This window comes from Cebus imitator, unplaced genomic scaffold, assembly GCF_001604975.1.
Source record: "Cebus imitator isolate Cc_AM_T3 unplaced genomic scaffold, Cebus_imitator-1.0 Scaffold18, whole genome shotgun sequence".
NCBI lineage: Eukaryota > Metazoa > Chordata > Mammalia > Primates > Cebidae > Cebus > Cebus imitator.
This window is the reverse complement of record NW_016107333.1, coordinates 8,772,922-8,795,573: the sequence shown is the minus strand read 5'-3', so window position 1 is coordinate 8,795,573 and position 22,652 is coordinate 8,772,922. Positions and strand designations below refer to the sequence as shown.

The following is a 22,652-nucleotide window of genomic DNA, read 5'->3' as shown; positions in this document are numbered from 1 at the left end:
AGTAGGTAGAGTTGGGACCTCTCATCGATCACTTTGTCTGACACAATAGGCATAATCCTGTCCCCATTTTATGGCTGAGGAGACTGAGGCTCCTTGAGGGTAGGGTCTTGACCAATGTCACACACAGTTTGGGGACAGAGCTTAACTTGAAGCAGGAAAGGCTTCTCATGTACAGGAGTCAGACTGCTTGTGTTTGAGTCCTGGAGCTGCCATTTGTTGGCTGTCACCTGCAGCAAGTCAGTTTGCTGCTTGGAGCCTTCACTGTCCCCATCTGTGAATGGGGTCTCCTGGGGCTGTTGAGAAAATGCCTGGGCGCCCGGCACGGGAGCAACCATTGCTAGGCATCAAATGCTCAGATGTCAAAGGCTAGCCCACCCTCTCTCTTTGGGGCCAAAAGATACTCAGACTTGGTCTGGGCGTACAGAATAAATTTTAATCTCTCTCAGGGTAGGGGTTCGGGTGAGGCTGCTCCCTGGGCGGAGCCACAGAGCCGTGCACTCGCACGCGGTACAGGCAAGTGAAGCCTGGGTTACCCCAGTTGCTTGAGATCTTCACCTTGACTGCGCCGAAAGCCCGGGCCGGCTGGTTCTGGAAGAGAATGTCACAGGGGCCGACCACCCATAGACTCCCACCCTGTCTGTCCAAAGGTAGGGGGTGGAAGGAAACTTTCCCACTTCATAGGTGGGGAAACTAAGGCCCAGAGAGGATGGTGGACTGTCCCAAGGCCACACAACAAGTCACTGTTCAGGAGCTCTTACTGAAGATGCTGAGGCCAGAAGGACAGACATACTGTGGATGAGGAAACGTCCCAGTCTTGGTGCTGTGGGATCTTGGGCAAACCTCCACCCATTCTGGGCTTCAGTCTCCCACTCCTGCCCTGCCCCTCTGTAAGATGGGAGTGGTACTCTCTGCTTCCCAGGATTGCCATGGACATGAAATGAGATTTTGGGGCCAGCGGCTTCCAGCATCTGGCACACAGTAACTGCTCTGTAAGTGCAGCCCCTCCTCTTTTTTGCCAAGCAAAAGGGGGTGGAGCCTGTGTTTATTATGCTTCCTACCTAGTGCAAAAAGTGGGGCAGGCTTAGCCTTCACTGGATGGCTTCCACCTCCCAGGGAATGACAGAAGGGGAAACTGAGGCCCCAGAGAAGCAGGGCTTGGCTCAAGCTCATGTATAATTTATGGTTGGGGTGAGATTCTGGCCAGCAAGGGTTTGATTCAAGCCTCAGGGCCATTCCAGTGGTCACTCCAGATCTGCTTCTGTTTCCAACCTCCTCCCCTCAGGCCTCAGTTTCCCCACCTGTGGTTGGATCAGGTGCCAATTCTGGGGCCACCCAGTATGGGGGCTCTACCTTAGAGCCAGCAGCCCCTGCCCATGGGACCCTCTTGCTCAACATCTGCTGTCCTGGGAAGAAACGCAGCAAGAGGGCTCCCGGGCACATCAGGGAAAGGGGGAGAGGTGGCCACAGGTGGTCGTGTCTCCCAGGAGTCTCACTTGGTCTTGGGCAGCGGCTGCCACTCTCTGAGCCTCAGTTTCCTTGCCTGTCAAGCAGGTTAGTCATGACTGGACACCTCCTGGGGATACTGGGGATGAAGGGGGGGGGTCCCTGGGGACAGGCTGCACACTGCATTCAGCAGGGGCTCAGCACAGGCAGCTGTTCACGGGTACCTGGAGTGGGAACATCTGGATGATGTTTTCCGGCTGAAACTGAAATGCCCCAAGGAACACCTCCTCCCTGGGGGAGCTCTCCATGCCCTGTGGAAGCAGAACCATGGAGAAGTTGTCAGATACCAGCAGGGCCCTCAGAGGGTGTCTCCCCTCTGCAGTGGAGACTTCACACTTCCCAGGATGGGAGCTCACTGCCTGTCCGGGCACTGCTCCGCTGCAGCACAGTGCAATGAATAGGGGAGAGCACTGGACTGGGAGCCAGAGGCTCAGGGTCTATTACTAGCTCTGCTACTGACTTGTAGGACTGAGGTGTTTCCCTGATCCTTCTACGGACCTATTTTACTGAGACAGTCCAGATAATTCTTCAGACCTTCTTGGCAAAATGGGGGCTCCATGGTCTCTGCAGACTATCTTGGCTCTGAAAGCTTGGTTTGAAATAGAGTAGCTGTTTATCCCCTACGCTTGAAGGCTGAAATCGGACCCCAGCCCCGGCCACTTCCAGCCTCAATCGAGTTGCACCCAGCCCCTCCCCTGCATGCGTTGTGTGGACGCTGTTTACGCCAGCCTGGAATACCACCACTGGAAGCTTGTCGCTTCAGCTAAGCATGGCTGCCTGTCGGGGAGTGCTCACATAGACAACAAAGTCCTTGGGGGCAGTGTCCAGGCTGCCTGACAGTGAGATGGTCTTGGGGATGTGTTGCAGCGTGAGGTTGGACAGGTAGATCTTCTGAGCCAATCGGATGGTCACCTGGCCGCGGTCACCCTCAAAGGCCCAGCAGTTGCCAGGTGTCACGTTGGGCTAGAAAAGGCAAGTACAATAAGGGATATGCTGGTGGGGGGGTGGTAGGAGGCATCATCCCACCTTTGATCCCCTGCACTTCCTGGGCCCTCCTGGGTGAACCAGTCCTTCCTTGTCTCCAAAGCTTGGCTCAAGTGCCACCCCCTCCAGGAAGCTCTCCTGACTGCCCATGCAGGGGTAAGCCTTCCCTCAGTTCAGTGCAGTGAGGAAGGGCCCTGCTTGGGGCCTCTCAGCCTCCACCGTCTCCCGATTGGCACCCATTCATTCATTCACTCATTCATCCCTCCCATTATTCTTTACACAGTCTCACAATCACCCCATGACTTAGGCACCATCACCATCCCCATTTTGAAGGTGAGGAAGCTGAGGGGAGGAGCAGGACAATGACTGGCCCAGGCCATGCAGGCTGAAAGTGCAGCTCTGGGAGTCTGACCTTGGAGCTTGGCATTCGTCACCACAATCTCCTGCCCCACAGATGGGGAAACAGGCCCAGGGAGAGAAAGAGGTTTGACAGAAATCACCCAGGAAAGGCGTTTACTCGGTAGGTTCTGAGCTTCTTGGAGCCATGGCATGGACAGTCCTTATCTGAACAGCAGATGCTAGCCCGGGGGTGCGGGGGGGCTGTGGGCGTCAGAGGAGCTAGGCCCAGGCAGACGGGGAGTCAGCTGGGAAAGGGAGCTGAGGGAACAGCATGGGACAGGCCCAGGGAGAGCCAGGCTTGGTGAGGTGCGGACCCGAAGACAGCTCAGTCAGCCTGGAGCCAGGAGAGGGCCCCGGGGGGCCAGAGTCTTGGCTGGGCCACTTTTCACTACTGCTCCAAACCTGACTGCTGCCAGTGCTTTGCAACCCAGCCACTGTCCCGCTGCCCCCCGCCCCAGCCTGGATCTGTGCACCACGCTGTACTCCGGGCCCTGTGCTTGGCCTGTGGCCCTGGGTTCTCTCTCCCTGCGGATATGCTCGTTCTTGGCTGCCTCCTCCAGAAAGCCCCTCGCCCCATTCACGCTGAGCAAGGCCCATGCCCCAGCTTGACCCCGAGTGCCAAGATCTTGGAGCTCCTTAAGGTAGAGTCCACGGATAAATGGCCTGTGACCTTTTGGCATTTCCAGGGTTGGCCACTGGGATGAGACTCTCAGCCGGTGTTCACTGAATGGAGGCACCTGCTGTGTGACCAGGACAAGCCCTTTCCCTTCTCTGTGCCTCATTTTCCTCTTCTGTGAGGCAGGATCCTGGAGGGGCGAAGAGCTCAGGTTTGAACTCTGGCTCTGTTATGTACTAGTGACCAGCTGTAAGGCCGAAGTCAAGTGACTTGGCTCTTGGAGCCTCAGTTTCCTCTTCTGCAAAATGGGTCTATCATAGACCTGTCCCCAGTGTAGTCCTGACGTTTCTCTGACCCTCAAGTCTTGAGGGCTGAGTGGTGGGGTCCCTTCCAATGCCAAAGCAAGCTGTCCCTCCGCTTTGTCCTACCCTAGCCCCGGCGGCCCCTGCAATCAGTTCTCACCTCCTGCCCCTGCCCTTTCCCAGCCCCCACCTAGTCAATAACCCCTCCTCCTGCCCCCTGCCTTTGCCCTGTGTCTGTCTCCTGTTCCCACACCCTGCCCGGACCCCTCCCCTGCTGCTGTCCCATCTCCCGCCATTGCCCCTGCCTCAAGGATCACGTCGGGGGGCTGTGCGTAGTTCCACAGCCTGATCCAGTTCCAGTAGGAGTGGGCCTTGTCGTGGTTGTAGGTGGCTGACGTGTGCTCAAAGTCAACGCTGGCCCCTGTATACGAGAAGGCGGTCTCAGCCAAGCAGCCGGGCTTCTGCCTGGTGGAGCGGACCCCACTGATGGGGCCCTCACTATGAGCTGGGTGAGCACTTTGGATGAGTCACTGGCCCTGCTCTCCTCTAGGAAATGGGATTGCAGCCACGTTAATAATGGTCATCATGGTGGCTGTTATTTTTTATTTTATTTTATTTTTTAGTTTTTGAGATGAAGTCTTGCTCTGTCCCCAGGCTGGTGTGCAGTGGTGCGATCTTGGCTCACTGCAACCTCCGCCTCCATGGTCCAAGCGATTATCACGGTGGCTATGATTCGCACAGCCATGGTGGTGGCAATGGCCTCCCTGTCGTAGGGCTGCCGTGACACTGAGATGAGATGTCAGAGCACGTTTCCTGAAGTGCCTGGCACAGGGTAAGCACTCTCCATCTAATATCTGGTGATGACCGATACCCACTGTGCAGAGGAGGAAATTCCAGCCCTGAGAGGCTAAATGAGGCCCAGCACTCAGGGTCTGGGCTGACATCATCTGACCCCATGTCTCCCTGAGCCTGGGGGTGCCTGAGTCAGCGGTGCTGCCTGGTAGGGATCTGCGCCCCCCGCCTGTGACCCAGACCTCGCCTCCCCCCCGCTGTCCCTGACTCGCTCTCACCGGCCTCCTCACAGGGTCCCTTGGCCTGGAATGCTTTCTCTCCTCACCAAGTCTCAGCCCAAATGTTCCCCGGAGCAGAAGGCCTTCTGCCCAGGTCCCCTCCCTCCCTGCCACCTGCCTTATTTTTCTGGAAGCACTGATTCTTTTTTTTTTTTTTGAGACAGAGTCTCTCTCTGTTGCCCAGGCTGGAGTGCAGTGGTGCGATCTCGGCTCACGGCAACCTCTGCCTCCTGGGTTTAAGTGATTCTCGTGCCTCAGCCTAATGAGTAGCTGGGATTACAGGCATGCGCCACCATGCCCAGCTAATTTTTGTATTTTTATTAGATACTGGGTTTCACAATGTTGGGTTGGCCAGGCTGGTTTTGAACTCCTAACTTCAGGTGATCTNGTTGGCCAGGCTGGTTTTGAACTCCTAACTTCAGGTGATCTTCCTGCCTCGGGCTCCCAAAATGCTGGGATTAAAGGCGTGAGCCACTGTGACTGGCCCTGAAGCACTGATTCTTGAGCACGGGGGTGGGAACAGCTCTGTCCTGCTGACCTGTGTGCCTAGCTCCAGATTTGGAGAATAGTGGTGGGTGGGAGCAGTGGCAAGGTGAAGCCAAGAACAGCCCGAGCACATAGTAGGTGCCTTATAGATCTTCTATAATGTTGAGGGTCTGTGGATTACTGTGCACCCTCCCACCCGACTCCATCCCTACCCCCCATACCCCACCTCGTCCCAGACCCCCTTGAGAGAAAACAAAATTGTAGCAAGAAAACCAGCTTGGAGCAGAGGTCAGCTCTGAGGATGAACTTCCCAGCAGCAGAGGGTGTACCACACCAGGAGTGAAGCTCACCCTCTGTAGAGCTTCTCAGGACACTTGAGGCAGTCAGGTGGTGGGGAAGGGGGTCACTCACCCGTAGACTTCAGGGCAAAGTCTGGCTTTTCGATGTAATCTCCTTGTATCATCTTCATTATTTTATGGGCCATCTTTTGCTGAGAAGGGAGAAAACACATGCTGTGCACTGGTGTGTTGTCAGGAACTGTGATCCCCACGTGTCCCTGGGAGGTAACAGACAGGGTGCCCCCCTCTCCCTGACAGCCCGGCCCTGCCTGCAGAAGCCTGTGGCTCTACTGTGAAAGCCCAGGTGACACAGAGCCACCCCAACCCCACCCAGTGGGTTCACGGGGCGCTTTCAAGTCCACCGTGACCAATGTCGTTCAGGGGTCCCGGAGTCTCAGTGAGGTTAAGGCAGGGGCTCTGACGTCAGGACGACCTTTACTGCTGTGGGGCCTTGGGCAAGTTACTGCCCCTCTGAGTCTCGATTTTCTTGCCTGTAAGATGGGGACAATAATCGTGTCTACCTCCCATTAAAGATCTATAAAGCCCCTACTATGTGCCAGGGCTGTTCTCGATGTCACATATGCGCATCCTATCCCCTCCCAGCACCCCTAAGAAGTATGTATGCATTACTGTCATCCTTGTATGAAGGACGAGAACACCAAGGCACAAGGTGTGAGCTGTTCAAGGTCACGCAGCTGGTGTGAGGCAGAGCATCATTGTGGTTCCAGGGTTCAGGCCCTTAACCACGCCACTCTGCGGCCAGATGCAGATGGCAAAGCACTTAGCGCAGTAGGTACACAATAAATACCAGCTGTTCTTTCTATTAGACTCTTCACAGTGGTGGAAGATTCTGTTTTCCAAAAATGGCTGCAGCCGGGCCTCCCATTCCAGGCTCTTCTTTCAGTGTGACCTCCCACTGAGAGGTGGGGTCTAAGTTCCCTTCCCACCACTCTGGGCTTATAACTACGACGGAGGTGATGCTGTGTGACTTCTGGCGCTAAGTCCTAAAAAACAATATAGCACTGCCTGGTTCTCTGGGGACGCTCACTCCTGGAGGCCAGCTGCCATGCTGAGAGGAAGCCCGGGCCACACGGAGAGGCCACAGGTGGGTGCTTTGATCCACAGCCCTGAGTTCCCAGCTTATAGCCAGCGCCAATCTCCAATCACGTGAGTGAATCCAGATGAATCCAGCCCAGCTGCAGAGTCATCTCTGGCCTTCAAGTCTTCCCAGTGGAGGCCCCAGACACCATGGAATAGAGACAAACCATCTCCACTGTGTCCTGTCTGAATTCCTAACCCACACAATCTCTGAGCACAAGTGGTTGTTTCACACCACTAAGCTTTAGGATGGCTTGCTATGTATGGTAACTAGAACAGCAGCCAGGCTGTTACAAGGCAGTCATTACGATTCTATCATGTTGATGTGCAAACTGAGGCTCAGAGAGGTTGATGAGCTGCCTGAGGTTACACAGCTCCAAAAGGCAAAAAGTCCCCAACTCCTCCACTCATTGGCGGGGCAAATTCTCACCTATTACTTTTCAAAACTGGGTCACCAACCCCAAGGAATTTCCCTGATGGCCCCACCCTCTCTCTGCCCAAGGCTGGGTGCAGGCTTCTTCTCTGGGATCCTCAGGCTCTGGGACTGCCTTGAGGACAAGGATGAGCTTTAGTTGATCCCTGATCCTGGATTCCTGGCACACAGTAGGCACACTTAGGGACTGCTTACCATATGACAGATATTAGTCTAAGTTTACATGAATTACCACGTTTAATCATTTTCTAGATGAAGAAACAGAGGCACCAAGACAGTAGGTAATTGACCAGAGTCACACAGCTTATAGTTGGTGGAGATGAAATTCAAAGCCCAGCAGCCTGACTCTAGAGCCAGTCCTTATAATCACTATCCCTGACTGCCTTTGTAAGTCATAGCGGGGCTTCCCTCCCCACTGCAGAGGCCACACATGCCATGAGCCTCACTGTAGTGAGTGACTGACGTGGTCTTTCCTCCTGGGTCTGTCTGAACAGAGCTTAGAGGGGAGATTCAGGAGCACTGCAGATCTATGACTTTGGGACAATAAAACATAAAGATGAGTTTTAGCAAAGTTTTGCTGAATCTTGCACAATGCAATTTCCCTTTGTGAATTCTTTAAAAAATTCAGCATCTGGCCGGGCGTGGTGGCTCGCAACTGTAATCTCAGCACTTTGGGAGGCTGAGGCGGGTGGATCACCTGAGGTCAGGGGTTCGAGACCAACCTGGACAACATGGTGAAACCCCATCTCTACTAAAAATGCAAAAATTAGCCGGGCGTGGTGGCGCGTGCCTGTAATTCCAGCTACTTAGGAGGCAGAGGCAGGAGAATTGCCTGACTCTAGGAGGTGGAGGTTGCAGCCAAGATTGCACCATTGCACTCCAGCCTGGGCAACAGAGTGAGGCTCTGGCTCAAAAAAAAAAAAAAAAAAAAAAAAAATTCAGCTTCTAGGTAAAGATGACGGATGAAACATCATCTAATTTTACTTTCCCAGCACTCCATTACAGCTTCAGTAAAGGGATTTAAAAAGACACAAACCCATATGCACAGGCAGCATGGGAGAGGAGAAAACCAGGCTGTGGGGATGGTTGTCCACGCTGTGCACTGCAGAAGGGTTTCCAGTTAAGGGCCCTGTGCGGGGCTGACACCCAGCTCTTCCCCTGTTCTTTGATTTGAAGGAAGGTGCATTTTGCAAATTTGGCTGCCCAGCACAGGTAGCTTTTTCCACTCTGCAAAAAGGCACCATGTGTCCCAGTAGTGGCCCTGGAGACAGCAGTAATATTCTGTGCCAGGAAAAGGTCTTGATGTGTGTGTGACGGATTATATGTTGTTTACCGAGAAACGATGGCAAGGAACACTGAGCTATCCCCAGGCAGAAAACTGCTCAGGGCGTTATGGAATAGTGAGCAACGTGTACCAGTCATGCACTGGTTAAACCAGTTCCCGAAACACAGGCTGCATGGGCTCGTGCCCATTGCTGACTCGCAGAGTGCCTTCTAGCTGATTTCTATTTCAGTAGTGAACCGGCACTGTCTGCCCGTTTAGTCTGTCTTTATTCTATGAAGAAACACTGAACACCTGCTTAGTAAAAACAATCACTTGTTCACAGAGAATAAACATGTGGGTCGGAGTCCGCTCTGGGCTCTCAGCTCTGAAATGCTGAGTCCCCTGATGTCCCACTCTGATTCCCACTTTTGCACTCTATCCTTGTTTCTGTTTCTTAATTCCTTCCAGCGCCACCCGGGCTGGGTCTCCACGCCGAGCTGGTCTTGGCAATTCTGGAAGCTGTCTTATACATTGTCGGGTGTTCAGCAGCGTCCCTGGCTACCCACTGGATGGCAGGAGCAACTCCTTCTCACATTGTAACAAACAAAAATGTCTCCAGACATGGCTGTATGTTCCCCAGGGGGCGGAATCATCCCCAGTTGAGAACTACTGCTTTAGCAGAAATGAGAAACCTGCCTCTGAAACTGGCCATCCTCAAAAAGCTCAGGACTGGTGCCCTTAGGTGCCCTTAGGGTGGAGAATTGGGCATTAAGCCAATTGAGAGGCAGATTCCCTGGGGACTCCCTGTCACTCTGAGAAGCTGAGTGACTTCTCTGTTCCCCAGTAGAAGACTAGAAGTTATTCCCTGGAGAGGGCAAAGCAGAGGGGCTCTGCTGGGACAGGTGAAAGTTTCTTAAACAGGACACCCAAAGCACTGCACATAAAATAAAAGATAGCTACATTGGACTACATTAAAATCCGGCATTTTTATTGGTCACCATTGAGAATGAAAAGCCACACTATAGACTGGGAGAAGGTATTTGCAACATGTACCTCCCATAAAAGATGTTTGCTCAGAGCAGGTAAGAACTCCCACACATCAGTAAGAAACAGCACTCTCCCCCAAAGGCAGCAGACAAAATCCAGACGGCCACTGGATACACGAAAAGACGCTCCACATTATTAACAACCAGCACTGCAAATTAAAACCGTAGTGAGACACCACTTCTCACCCTGCAGAATAAAATTTAAAAGACTTAGGACACCAATTGTTGGTGGGGATGTGGTACAACTGGAATATACTTTCCACGAAAGCGTAAATTGAACAACTATTTGGCAGCATCTAATAACATGAACACACTCATACCTTACGATCCAGCAATTCCACTCCCAGTCATACCTACTCCCAAGGTCAGTAAGGATGTCTGTTCCCCCAATGGTATGACAAAAATTAGAGTTGTTCAGGAGCTGGGATCCAAATAACAGGAGGTTCAAAAATGAAAATGGAGCAAATGGAGCAAACGGTGCTGGGGGAAATCACCAATTTAGTCACTGAAGGCCAGGGGTTTCCAGATTGATGGGTTCCAAAGGGTGGCCAGCCCATAGGCACATCTGTGGAACCAACAAGGACCAGATGAACTAAAATTCTACAGAGTGGACCGCCATTCTGAGCTGTGCTGGCATTTTTTTTGTCTGTTTGTTTTAAATTTCTGGGGGCATTTGATGATTCTAGGCATGGGCTAAGGATCTTGGCTTAGGCCAGACAATGGGCCGCTGCTACTACGGGTGAAAGAGAAAGAAGCAAAGTTTCTAATGGTGACGAAGAGCTAAGGTAATGAAACTGGGGACTCGAGGAGCCTCAAATACGGCCAGTTTTCTTCACAAGGTATTAAGTGAATTTCAAGTTTGTAACAGGTCACTTCAAAGGTTTCTGAAAGGCAGAACCATCTTCACAGTGCTTAGGAAACGAAGTCCCTTTGAGGGAGGGCACCCCAAAACACAACAAGCAAGAGATCAAAGCCTTAAAACAGGGAGTCTGTTTTGTGTCAGAACCACCTGGAAGACTTGCTGTAATACAGATGATTGGTTCCCATCTTCAGAGCCTCTGATTCAGTAGGTCTGAGTGAGGCCTATTAATTTCAGTTGCTTACATTTTCCCAGGTGATATTGATGCTACAGGCACATGGGCGGTACTTTGAGATCCATTGCCCTAGAAGGGGTGGTGAGTCAAGACTGTGCTTCAGCTGCACTTCAGCTGGGGACACTAAACCAATTCTGGGCACAATTAGAAGCCAAGAATCCAAGTTTGTCACTGGGTCCAGAGGCTGTTGCATTCACGAAGGGGTGAGAGACAAATTTGGAGACCCGTGAGGCCTTAAACATATGGTAAGTCTTTGCCACTAAGACATTTGCCAAATTTTTGAAACTACATGGGAAGGAGTCTAAAGAGTTAAGCTTAAAACCTCTAAATAAATTTTTTTAAAATTCTGACCCAGCTCTATCTGAACTAGCTTAATGCATGTCTAGATGGAAGTGATAGTCTACTTCATCTTCCTTATAAAGAAAAGGAGAACTTTCTCTAGTGGAATTACAATTATTTGGAACAGCTACAGTTGTTCTTTATACAATGTTCAGAAAACACTAAAAGTTACTAGACTTGAAGAGGCAAGTCCATATGATTGATACCCAAAATAAAAAGCAGAAAAGAGAGGGGTGCCACAGATGATCCAGATACTGGATTTAGCAGACAAGGATTTTAAAAATGACTGTTGCTAATGTGTTAATTAAAATAAAGGAAAAGATGGACAACATAGGTGAAATGTTGGAGAATTTCATCACAGAATTAGTCTGTGAAAAAAATCAAAGGTATATCCTAGAACTAAACAATACAGTATCTAAAATTAAGAACTAAGGCTGGATGTGGTGGCTCATGACTAATCCCAGTTAGGAGGCTGAGGCAGGTGGATCACTTGAGGTCAGGAGTTCAAGACCAGCCTGGTCAACATGGTGAAACCCTGTCTCCACTAAAAATACAAAAATTAGCTAAGCATGGTGGCACACACCTGTAACCCCAGCTACTCAGAAGACTGAGGCATAAGAATCATTTGAACCTGGGAGGCAGAGGTTGCAGTGAGCTGAGACTGCACCACTGCACTCCAGCCTGGATGACAGAGGGAGACTCTGTAAACAAACAAACAAACAAACGAAGAAAAAACTAAATGCGTGGATTTAATAGTAAATTGGAGAGACAGAATGATGCAAGATTATTAGTAAACCTGAAGAAAAGTTAATAGGAAAATATCAAAACATAAGCACATACAGAAAAGTAATGAAAAAATAAACCAGGTAATAGCATATGAATCACATGAAGCACTCTAAAGGCCTTCAAAGCATAGGCCTAGGATAGGTGTAATTAGAATCCAAGGAAAGGAGACAGATAATGGAAAACAAGAAATATTTTAAGAGATGAGAGGTAAAAATTTTCCAAAACTATTGAAAAAATGTCAACCCACAGATTCAGTAAGCTCAGCAAAACCCAAACCAGGTTACATGTAGAACATTGGAGACAAAAAGAATGTTCTCTAAGCTCCTAAGGATAAAAAATAGATCATACTCAAAGGATCAATAATAAGAGTGATAGACTTTATTTATATCAATAGGAATAGTATAAACTATAATACAGTGGTGGGTTTCTTTCAAAATTCTCAGGAAGAACTATTTCATATCTAGAATTATATACCCAGCCAAACTATCAACCAAGTACAAGGACAGAAAAAGATGTTTTTAAACATACAAGCACTAAAAAAGAGACTTCTTTCACTCTTTTCCTGGAAGTCACTGGGAAATGTTCTCCATTAAAACGAGAGATAAAACCAAGAAAGATGACTTGAGGTACAGGAAACAGGACATCAAACAAAGAGAAGTTAGATATTTGGTGCAGAATAGCCAGCATCTCACCTCGTCGGACATGGCTTCCATCTCCTGGAGCTTGGCAATGAGCAGGTTCATGCTACCTCGGAGGTCCTGGATTTCCCCACTGTGATGTCGCACCTTCTCCTGGTACAACCTTATCAGGAAGGAGTGATCACAAGAATGGGTTGATTTGTGATGCTGTTGTTGTTACCTTCAGATTTTCTCTTTGCTAGTTGACTCTCAAAGAATGAGTTTCAGATTTTCCCACTCTCTTGGGTACATCCTTGGACCCGTTCATCAGGTTATTATCTCTAAAACATCACTCATTCTCTTCCTTCTGCTTGGAATATCCTTACACCTAGCTCATTCCTTCCAAATATTCCTGAGTATTTTGTCTGCAATTAAGGATGCTGCCATCAGGCGGTGTCTTGGTTAAAATTTTTTCCAGCACCATTTGCTGAGTACTGACTATGGGTCAGGAACTATTCAAGACACTTCACATTCTCTTTAATGCCCATAATTGCCAAGAGCAAGATGGGTGTTATGCTTCATCTAATAGATGAGGAGTCAAAGGCCCAGAGAGAAGAGGTGGCTTGCATAAGGTCAGCCATGTAGAAAGTAAGGGAGTTAGGATTTAAACCCAGGTTGGTCTAACTGCAGAGCATACGTTTATAGCCAATACACCCCAGATTCTGGCTGTAGCTCTGCTCTTTAGGTAATAATACGGTTACTCAGAAGATTCCTCTTACCTCAAGCTCTGCAGTGGACTAGTTATGCTGTCATCCTGGTGGAGTATTGAGAAAAGTCAGGGTCTCCTTCAGAGGGCTTCATCTGGCCCCAGGAGAGCTTCATCCATCTATTCCCTCACAATCATAAACCCACACATTCATCCACCTTCCTGTTGACTCTTCCATTCAACCACCCACCTATAATTTCTCCAAACTCTAATTTACTGTCCTTTTTATTTATCCATCCACACCTTCATCCATCCGCCCTTCTATCCATCCACCCACCCTCCCTTATCAATCTATTCTTCCATCTCCACAACCTCCCCCATCTAGCTACACTCTAATACATATACCCTAACCCATCTACCCACCCAGTCATCCATCCATCTATCCACCAACCCACCCACCCACTCATCTATCCCATCTGATCTTCCATCCACCCATCATCTCATCCATCTATTCTCTTATTCATGCATTCATCACCTAGCCTCCTACAGTCCTAATCCATCAAATCCAACCTTCCATTTGTCCAACTTCCCATCCATTCTCTCTCCATGCACGCTCCCATCTGGCCATCCAGTCATCCAACATTGATAGTGGCAACCCTGTTGCTGGTACCAAGCTAAACATTGCTGGGGTGAATAGGACCTGGCTCCTTCCTTCAAGAAGCTGCCAGTACAGCTGGAGAGACAGTGATGACCACAGAAAATTATAGGAGGAAAGAGGAATGTGACCACTTCTGCCTGGGTGTTCCTAGAGGAGGTGACATGTTAGCTGGACCTTGATGGATATGAAGGGGTTCATAAGGAGGAAAAGAGGAGGGGGAGGGACAGGCCCTTCAGATCCCCTTTCTGAGGTCCTCTGAGACATTTTGCTGATATCAAATGGAGAGTCTCGCCGCTTATTCCCCCCTCCTTCCTCCTCAGTTTCATTGCTGTTAAGCAGAAGGACAGGCTGCCTTAAGTACAGACATGTGTTCCCTGTTGCCACCAGCCCACTTTAAGTGGGGCCTTGAGAAAGGAGAGATAGGTCGTCTCTGAGAGTAAGTGACAGGAGAGCCATCTTGGAGGAGGGACTATCGCATCCAATCTTTGAAAGTCACCTCCAGCAGAAGAGATGGGTTCTAGGTGGGTGGCATGATGAAGGGAGAGCTTTGGATCTGGGTTAAGTCAGGATCTGATTAGGGGCCTGGTTTGGTGAGAATGTGTGGAGTTATGGAGGTGGTATTGACTGGTTAGGGTGAGACCAGTCGGCTGTAGGGCCTGAGGAGGGTGCACACTCACCTGCCAGACTGTCATTTTCGATGGTAAGTGAACAGAAAACATCCAGAATCCTGTGAGGTCATGAGAATAAGAATGAGCCGTTTAACGTGCAAGATTAATCACCTAGGTGCTGGAGTTAAGACCTCTGGGTTCAAATCCCAGCTATGCCACTTGCTAGCATTGTGCAACATTGGGGGAATTACTTAATGCTCCATACCTCAGTTCCCTCCTCTGTAAAATAGAAATAACAGTAATATCCACTTCATGATCAGATGATATCAAATATGTAATATGTGGCCCATAAACCAAGTAATCTGTGGCTCCCCCTTCCCTGTTCCAACTCCATTGGGGATAATTGTCATAGAGAAGAAGGCACTCTGCATTTTATGATCTCCAGGCTGGCTGAAATGCCACCATTCAAGCCATTATTTAAAAGTCTTGGCCGGGGGCACTGGCTCACACTTGTAATCCAAGCACTTTGGAAGGCTGAGGCGGGTGGATCACTTGAACCCAGGACTTCAAAGACTAGCCTGGCCAACATGGTGAAACCCCATCTCTACAAAAAAAATACAAAAATTAGCCAGGTGTGGTGGTGCAGTGAGCTGTGATTGTACCACTGCACTCCAGTCTAAGTGACAGAGCAAGACTCTGTCTTAAAAAACAAAAAAGAAGTAAGGGTCCTCCAGGTTATTATAAAGAAAAGAGTTCCAGCTGCCTGGGAGGCTGAAGCAGGAGGATCACTTGAGCCAGGAAGTTGAGGCTGCGGTGACCTGCGATCCACTAGACTCCAGGCTGGGCAACAGAGTGAGACCCTTCCTCAAAAAAAAAAAAAAGAAAGAAAAAGCCTCTACTGGGGTAGGGGAATTGCTTGAACCCGGGAGACAGAGGTGGCAGTGAGCCAACATCATGCCACCGCACTCCAGCCTGGGTGACAGAGACTCCATCTCAAAAACCAAAAAACACAGTCTTTAAAACTTGTTTGTTGTTTTTGATAAAACCCTCAACTAACTAGGAATAGAAGGGAACCTCCTAGCCCTGATAAAGACCATCTATGAAGCGCTGCAAACTAACATTCTATTTAATGGTGAAAGACTGGACGCTTTTCCCCTAAGATCAGGGACAAGACCGGGATGTCTGCTCTTGCCAATTCGATTTAACATGGTACTGGAGGTTCTAGCCAGGCCAGCTAGTCAAGAAAGAGCAGTAGGCCAGGAGTGGTGTCTCACACCTGTAATCCTAGCACTTTGGGAGGCTGAGGTAAGATGGTTTGAGGCTGGGAGTTCTAGACCAAACTGGCCAACACAGCAAGACTCCATCGCTCCAAAAAGAAAAATTAAACAAAAATTAAGAAAATTAGCTTAGGGAGGTGGTGCACGCTTATAGTCCTAGCTACTCAGGAGGCTGAGGTGGGAGGATTGCTTGAACCCAGGAGTTCGAGGCTGCAGTGAGCAATGATTGCACCACTGCACTCTAGCCTAAGTGACAGAGCAGGACTCTGTCTTAAAAAACAAAAAAGAAGTAAAGGTCCTCCAGACTATCATGCAGGAAAGAGTTAAACTACTGCTATTTGCAAATGACATGACCTTGCATGAAAATTCGAAGGGATCTGAGGTTAGGTGCCTTGCCTCATGTTACAACGAAAAATTGGGTTCAGCAAGGTTGCAGGATACAAGATCAAGGTACAAAAAGTCAGTTGTGTTTCTATACACTAGCAATAAATAACCTGAAAACTAAATTAAGAAACCCATTTCTTTTTTATTTATTTGAGACGGAGTTTCACTCTTGTTATCCAGGCTGGAGTGCAACGGCACGATCGCAGCTCACAACCTCCACCTACCGGGTTCAAGTGATTCTCCTGCCTCAAACTCCGGAGCAGTTGGTATTCCAGGCATGCAGCATCATGCCCAGCTAATTTTGTATTTTTAGTGGAGACAGAGTTTCTCCATGTTGGTCAGGCTGATTTTGAACTCCCGACCTCAGGTGATCCACCCACCTCAGCCTCCCAAAGTGCGGGGATAACAGGCATGAGCCACTGTACCCAGCAAGAAACCCATTTCTAATAGTGTCACAATAAAGGTGTTATGCAGGCTGGACACAGTGGCTCATGCCTGTAATCCCAGCACTTTGGGAGGCTGAGGCAGGTGGATCATGAGATCAGGAGTTCAAGACCAGCCAGGCCAAGATGGTGAAACGCTGTCTCCTCTAAAAATACAAAAATTAGCTGGGTATGGTGGCACACATCTGTAATCCCAGCTACTCAGGAGGCTGAGGCAGAGAATTACTTGAACCCGAGAGGCGGAGGTTGCAGTGAGCTGAAATTGCACCACTGCTCTCCAGCCTGGTGACAGAGTGAGACTCCATCTCAAAAACAAACAAACAAACAAACAAAAAACCAAAAAATCCCCAAAAAGGTGTTATTTATAAAAGACGTTATTATAAAAGTCTTATTTGTTGGATTTTAAAGCAGGACAGCCGGGCATGGTGGCTCATGCCTGTAATTCCAACACTTCTGGAGGCTGAGGCGGGTGGATCACAAGGTCAGGAGTTCAAGACCAGCCTGGCCAATATGGTAAATCACTGTCTCTACTAAAAATACCAAAATTAGTCGGGTGTGGTGGTGGACGCCTGTAATCCCAGCTACTCAAGAGGCTGAGGCACAAGAATCGCTTGAACCCAGGAGGTGGAGGTTGCAGTGAGCTGAGATCATGCCACTGCACTCCAGTCTGAGCAACAGAGTAAAACTACATCTCAAAAAAAAAGAAAAAAGAAAGAAGAAAATATCAGGGCAGCTCTCTAGGACTCACTGTTTACTCTCCTATGAGGAGCCGATTCTCCCTCCCTCCCCCACCCCCAGCCTCCACACCAAAGCCAGCATATTTCAGGGAGGGAGGAGATTCCTTCGCTTGGGAAAGCTAAACTGTGCGTGGGAGGTGCGGGTGGCGGCTGGAAAGACCCTGGAAACCCAGAAAGCGGGAGTAATAATGTTCATAACATGGTTTGGGAGAGTGTTACAATTTCCAAAGCATTTCTTGGCTTTCAAAATATTTTCATGGTCATCTTTTCATTTCATAATTCTCACAGCAATACCCATCAGGCGGATGGGGAAACTGAGTCACACGGTAGGGTGGTGTCTTGCCCAATGTCCCATAGTCAGTGCCAGGGTGCAGGGATACCTCAACCTGGGACCGGGCAGGGCCCTGGGACGCACCGAAAGCACAGAGGAGCAGAATGCCTGTCTTCTCCATGAGCTTCTGGAATAGCAGTTTGCACCTGGAAGGCAGGGAGCGGTGGTCAAGGCCGGGTGGGCAAGGCTCTGCCAGGTGTTCACCCTCCTCCTCCTCACTCTCTTTCTCCGTATGCATGCTGTTTTCCCCACCCTTTCTTCTCTCCCTGGTGAACTCGTCCTTCGGAATTTAGCTCAAATGTCCCCTCCTCCGAAGGCCTCCGCCAGCAACGCTCCCAGCCCTCTGAGCTTGGCGGTGTTTTGGTGCCTGCCTTTCCCACCTGACGGGGAGCTCCTGAGTGGTGAGTCTGAGCTAGTTTTAAATTTAAAATTTAAACTTCAAATCAATGAATGAGGTGGATATCTCTGCTGGAATTTGGAAGAATTTCCAAGGACAGGAAGGGAAAAGGGAAAGAATGGGGCAGGCCCTCCGGGCAGGAAGAACAGCACGTGCTGCGCTGGGTGTGGTGGCTGATGCCTATAATCCCAGCACTTTGGGAGGCTGAGGTGGGAGGATCAATGGCATTCATGACCAGCCTGGGCACTTTGGCGAAACTCCAGCTCTATAAAAAATACAAAATTTAATCAGACGTGGTGGCGTGTGCCTGTAGTCCTAGCTACTTGGGAGGCTGAGGTGGGTTGAGCTCCAAAAGTAGAGGCTGCAGTGAGCTGTGATGGCACACTGCACTCCAGCCTGGTGGGAGAGTAAAACACTGTCTAAAGAAAAGTTAACAGCACGTGCAAATGTGTGGAGGCGAGAAGAAATAGGGCTAGGAATGGGGTGTCCAGGGAGCGAGGACCCTGGACTTGCTGGCCCAGTGGGTCTCCAGCAGGAAGCCAAGCGAGAGCAGCCTGGAAAGGAAGGGTGGGGTAGGATTCCTGTGTGCTGCAGGCCAAGGGCTGGAGCGATGGGGAGCCACAGTGGGTTCTGGAGTGCGGGTGTCTGACAAAAGCCAGGTTTGGGATAGCTTTTCTGGTCTGGCTACCAAGGAGAGATCCAAACTGATGGAGGGGCTGTCATGGTCCCCAGCTGCCACTTCCCACTCCCATCACCCTTTCCTGCCCTCCCGCTCACCTGCATGTGTTGAACAGAACCTGCTGGGCCTGAGTTCTCAGGAAGAAGGCCAAACAGGTGACCCAGGCTGCACAGGAGACAGGAAAGCAGTGAGTCACTGCACCCTCATCTTTGTCCCATTGCAAGGATCTCCTGAACTTTCTGGGGCTGGGGGATGTCCTGGAGCTGGGAGACCCTCTTGACTTGCTGGCCGAGCCCAGGACAGCACGGGGCTCTGCTTGTGGGTATGTACTGGCCTGGAGGCAGTACAGGTCCTATAGGTGGGCACTGCTTGCCACTGGCAGTTAATATGCAATAGTGACTCCGGAGCACAAAAAGCCTGGAATGGAACAATGCCCATTTCCAGACCCTGAGAGCGTGGCAAGAGCAGGGGCCTTGTCTGCTTCATCCCCGAATGCCCACTGTGGAACTAGGCAAAAAGTAGGGATTCAGGCTGGATGGGAAGGCGGAGGACACAGGGGTCGATGGAGGAAGGAAGAAGAGAATGGCTGTCTGGCTTGGAAGATGGATGAATTGGGAAGAGATGAGAGGGTGGGAGACTGAGAGGATGGGCGGATGAACAGAGGGATGGCTGGCTGGATGTGCCTGTGGAGTAAGGTCTGGGGGAATTAATGGCCTCGCAGGTGGATGGATGGGTGAAACCTGCGGCCGGGCTGGTGGTAGAGGGTTGGCAGCTAACTCTCCCTCCAGACAGCAAGCCTCCCTCCCAGTTGCCCTTTCCAGCTGCCAAAGACATTGGCAGGAATGACATCTCCAATGGGTAGATCTTCAGAGTGCAGCCTGTAGCTCTCCACCAGCCCTGTAGCCCAGGGCAGGCCTTGCGACCCCCAGGTTAGCCTGGGCTGAGGCCGGACCCTCTCTCCAGGCCCATGTTGATGGCCAAGGTGATTCTTCAGTAGATACGTACACATGCATCCCAGCATGCACTGAGTCAGGCCTAGGGCTTGAGCATTGATGCGGACGGGCAACAGGAAGGCGTCATCTGCAGAGAGCACAGGACAATCACGTCACATCCCTGCTCCTCTGCCCCTGCCCCTGGCTGGGTAGCCCCAGGTTGTCCATTTGACATCTCTGAGCCTCAGCCCCTCAGCTGCCCTTGAAGATACCAAGGCACCCATCCCTGCTCACTCATGTTTGAGGAGGGGTCCTCTGCCATCCTGCTGGTGTTCTGGCCTCGCTGGGCAATCCTGGAGATGACAAGATTCATGGTCGCATTTTACAATTATGAGGAACAGAGTGTCCTTGGAACGTGCATACCACATTCCAGATTGGGAAACAGGTGTAGAGAAGTTTGCCTGTGATTCAGGGACAGATCCAGGTCTGGCTGACCCCAAATCCAGGTCGTCACCAAGGAAAAGACTCAGGTTGCTGTGGCAGTCACAGGTGGTAGTCACCATGTCCCAGAGGTTGGCCGAAGCCTGGTTTTGCCCCTTTGTCTGCTCCTGCTCCATGTGATGTTAGACCATCCTGATTGGTTGAAGCCTGCTGTCGTGCCCCCATTCCCTGTGCTGTGATTGGTTCAAGGGCGAGGAAGTCTATGGGGGGAGGTGGGGTGGGGTATGGGGGTGGTCAGGAGGTAAGAAACTTGGGGGAAAGGTTAGGTTTAGGATTAGCTAAATGAGACCCACAGAAAACGATGTTTACTCTCCTTCCCCTAGACAGCCACATTTCTGCCTGACACCCGGAACTGTGGTGGCCATCTTGTGACCAGGAGAGGAGGCTAAAAGAGCAAAATGATGACAGGAGCCTGGGTCTTGGGTGGCATGGCAGGACTGAGGAATTCGCGCACTCCGGAGCCTCCCGCTCCTTGGGACCTCTCGAAATGTGAGATTTTAAAATTTCCTTTTTTTCTTAAGTCAAAGGTCTCTAAACATTTTTATCACACCCTCAGTGTATTTGTTTGTTTATTAATAAATTATATATACACCCAATTGTGCTAATACATTATCCTTTCCAAACGTATAGATTTCTTGATGAAATTCCTGAGGAATATAGATGAAAAGAGGGTGAAAGGCATGCAGCCACGTCTGGTCATTTCTCGCCTCCCCCGTGCGAATTGTTTGGTATACTCTCTTGGGAAACACGCCTGGATCTGGGTGCCCAGAGACAGGCATCATTTTGAGCTGGAATTTCTGTCACCTGCAGCCAGGGACCCTCTGACAGATAAAGATGGTGAAATACTTGTTTCCTTGTTACCTAACAGGCTCCCTCACTAGACCACGAGCTCCATGAGGGAAGGGAACACATCAGGCTGGTACCGCACTGTGTTCCCTGTCCTCTGTGCATTGCGTGGCACATAGTAGGTGCTCAATAAATACATGCTGGAAAGATGGCTGCTTCGCCACTTCCTGGCTGGGAGACTTTGGGAATGCCACTGCCAGCCCTCTCTGGTCTCGGTGGCTGCCTCTGTACAGTACAGTGACAAATGCTGCTCACCTCCAAGGATAGGGTGGAAGGGCAGCATTTTGTAAACTGTAAAGGGCTGGGCAAGGGGGGGCTGCCATCCTCACCTCCGGGGCCTGCGGTTGTTGGCCACATCTTCAAGTAGGGCACCTGGGTCCCCAGGGCTCCTTGAGGACCGTGGCATGGATTTCCTTCTCTAGGACTAGGGATGGAGGTGGGGATCGCTGGGAGCTGGTGAAGAGGAAGTGGCTGATGCCTGTGAGTGCCCTCTGAAAGGTGCCAAGTGGAATCTGTCAGGATCACTGGAGTAGTTGGCACTGTGACCTCACAGAGCAGGTGGGCGGAGGGGCAGGGGGCGGGGGCTAGTCTCCAGCTTGGCCCTGGACCTTACCCAGAGGAAGCCATTGTGACCAACTTTCCTTTTTTTTTTTTTTTTTTTTAGGAAACGGGTTTCGCTATGTTGGTCAGGCTGTTCTTGAACTCCTGACCTCAGGTGATCCACCAGCCTCAGCCTCCCAAAGTGCTGGGATTACAAGTGTGAGCCACTGTGCCTGGTTCAACTTTTCTTTTTTTTTTTTTTTTTTTTTTTTTGAGACGGAGTTTCACTCTTGTTACCCAGGCTGGTGTGCAATGGCGTGATCTTGGCTCACCGCAACCTCTGCCTCCTGGGTTCAGGCAATTCTCCTGCCTCAACCTCCTGAGTAGCTGGGATTACAGGCATGCACCACCATGCCCAGCTAATTTTTTGTAGTTTTAGTAGAGATGGGGTTTCACCATGTTGACCAGGATGGTCTCGATCTCTTGACCTTGTGATCCACCCGCCTCGGCCTCCCAAAGTGCTGGGATTACAGGCTTGAGCCACCGCGCCCGGCCTAACTTTCCATTTTTAAGATGGGGAAATTGAGGCCTCAAGACAGAAAGGGTCATGCTGGGGTCTCAGGAGCTGAAGCCCCGTTAACCCAACCGTGCTTTTCCTTGTTCCCTAGACGCCTTCCTGCCCAAGCTTCCTCGGTTTTTCACCGTTTTAGGTGGCACCTGAATGCTTGTGTAATGCCGATCTTCTCACTGGCGTACACTGTGCACAAAATAACACTGCATGTGTTATTGCTTTAATAAAGTTCCACTTTTTGGCCGGGGGCACCAGCTCATGCCTGTAATCCTAGCACTTTGGGAGGCTGAGGTGGGTGGATTGCCTGAGCTCAGGAGTTTGAGACCAGGCTGGGCAAAACCCCTTCTCTATTAAAAATACAAAAATTAGCTGGGCGTGGTGGTGCATGCCTGTAGTCCCAGCTACTCAGGAGGCTGAGGCATGGGAATAGCTTGAACCCCAGAGGTGGTAGAGGTTGTAATGAGCCGAGATCACGCCACTGCACTCCAACCTGGGTAGCAGAGTGAGACTCTGTCTCCAAAAAAAGTTCTACTTTTTTACTGGGAAAAATAAAATCATAACTGAGTGGAAAGCTCAGGCTGTTTTTCTGTTAGCCCTGCATGCAGGGAGCTTGACTATTTGGATAGCAAAGCTAAAATGGATTCACTTTTGCCTCCTGGTGGCAGTT

The 22,652-nt window shown here is 50.3% G+C and overlaps 1 protein-coding gene across 1 annotated transcript; it reads right to left on the bottom strand.

Annotated features, from left to right (window-relative positions):
* Window positions 1-411: 411 nt before the first annotated feature.
* SUN5 (Sad1 and UNC84 domain containing 5) lies at window positions 412-21,374 on the bottom strand. Its single transcript, XM_017511672.2, has 13 exons — window positions 21,204-21,374; window positions 19,822-19,880; window positions 19,601-19,675; window positions 18,694-18,760; window positions 17,604-17,665; window positions 14,417-14,466; window positions 13,155-13,189; window positions 12,451-12,559; window positions 5,772-5,850; window positions 4,110-4,225; window positions 2,299-2,466; window positions 1,668-1,754; window positions 412-588 (listed from the first exon to the last, which is right to left on the bottom strand). Exons 1-13 carry the CDS (start codon window positions 21,278-21,280, stop codon window positions 433-435), a joined length of 1,140 nt encoding a protein of 379 aa, XP_017367161.1. The 5' UTR covers window positions 21,281-21,374; the 3' UTR covers window positions 412-432.
* Between the last annotated feature and the right edge of the window lie 1,278 nt (window positions 21,375-22,652).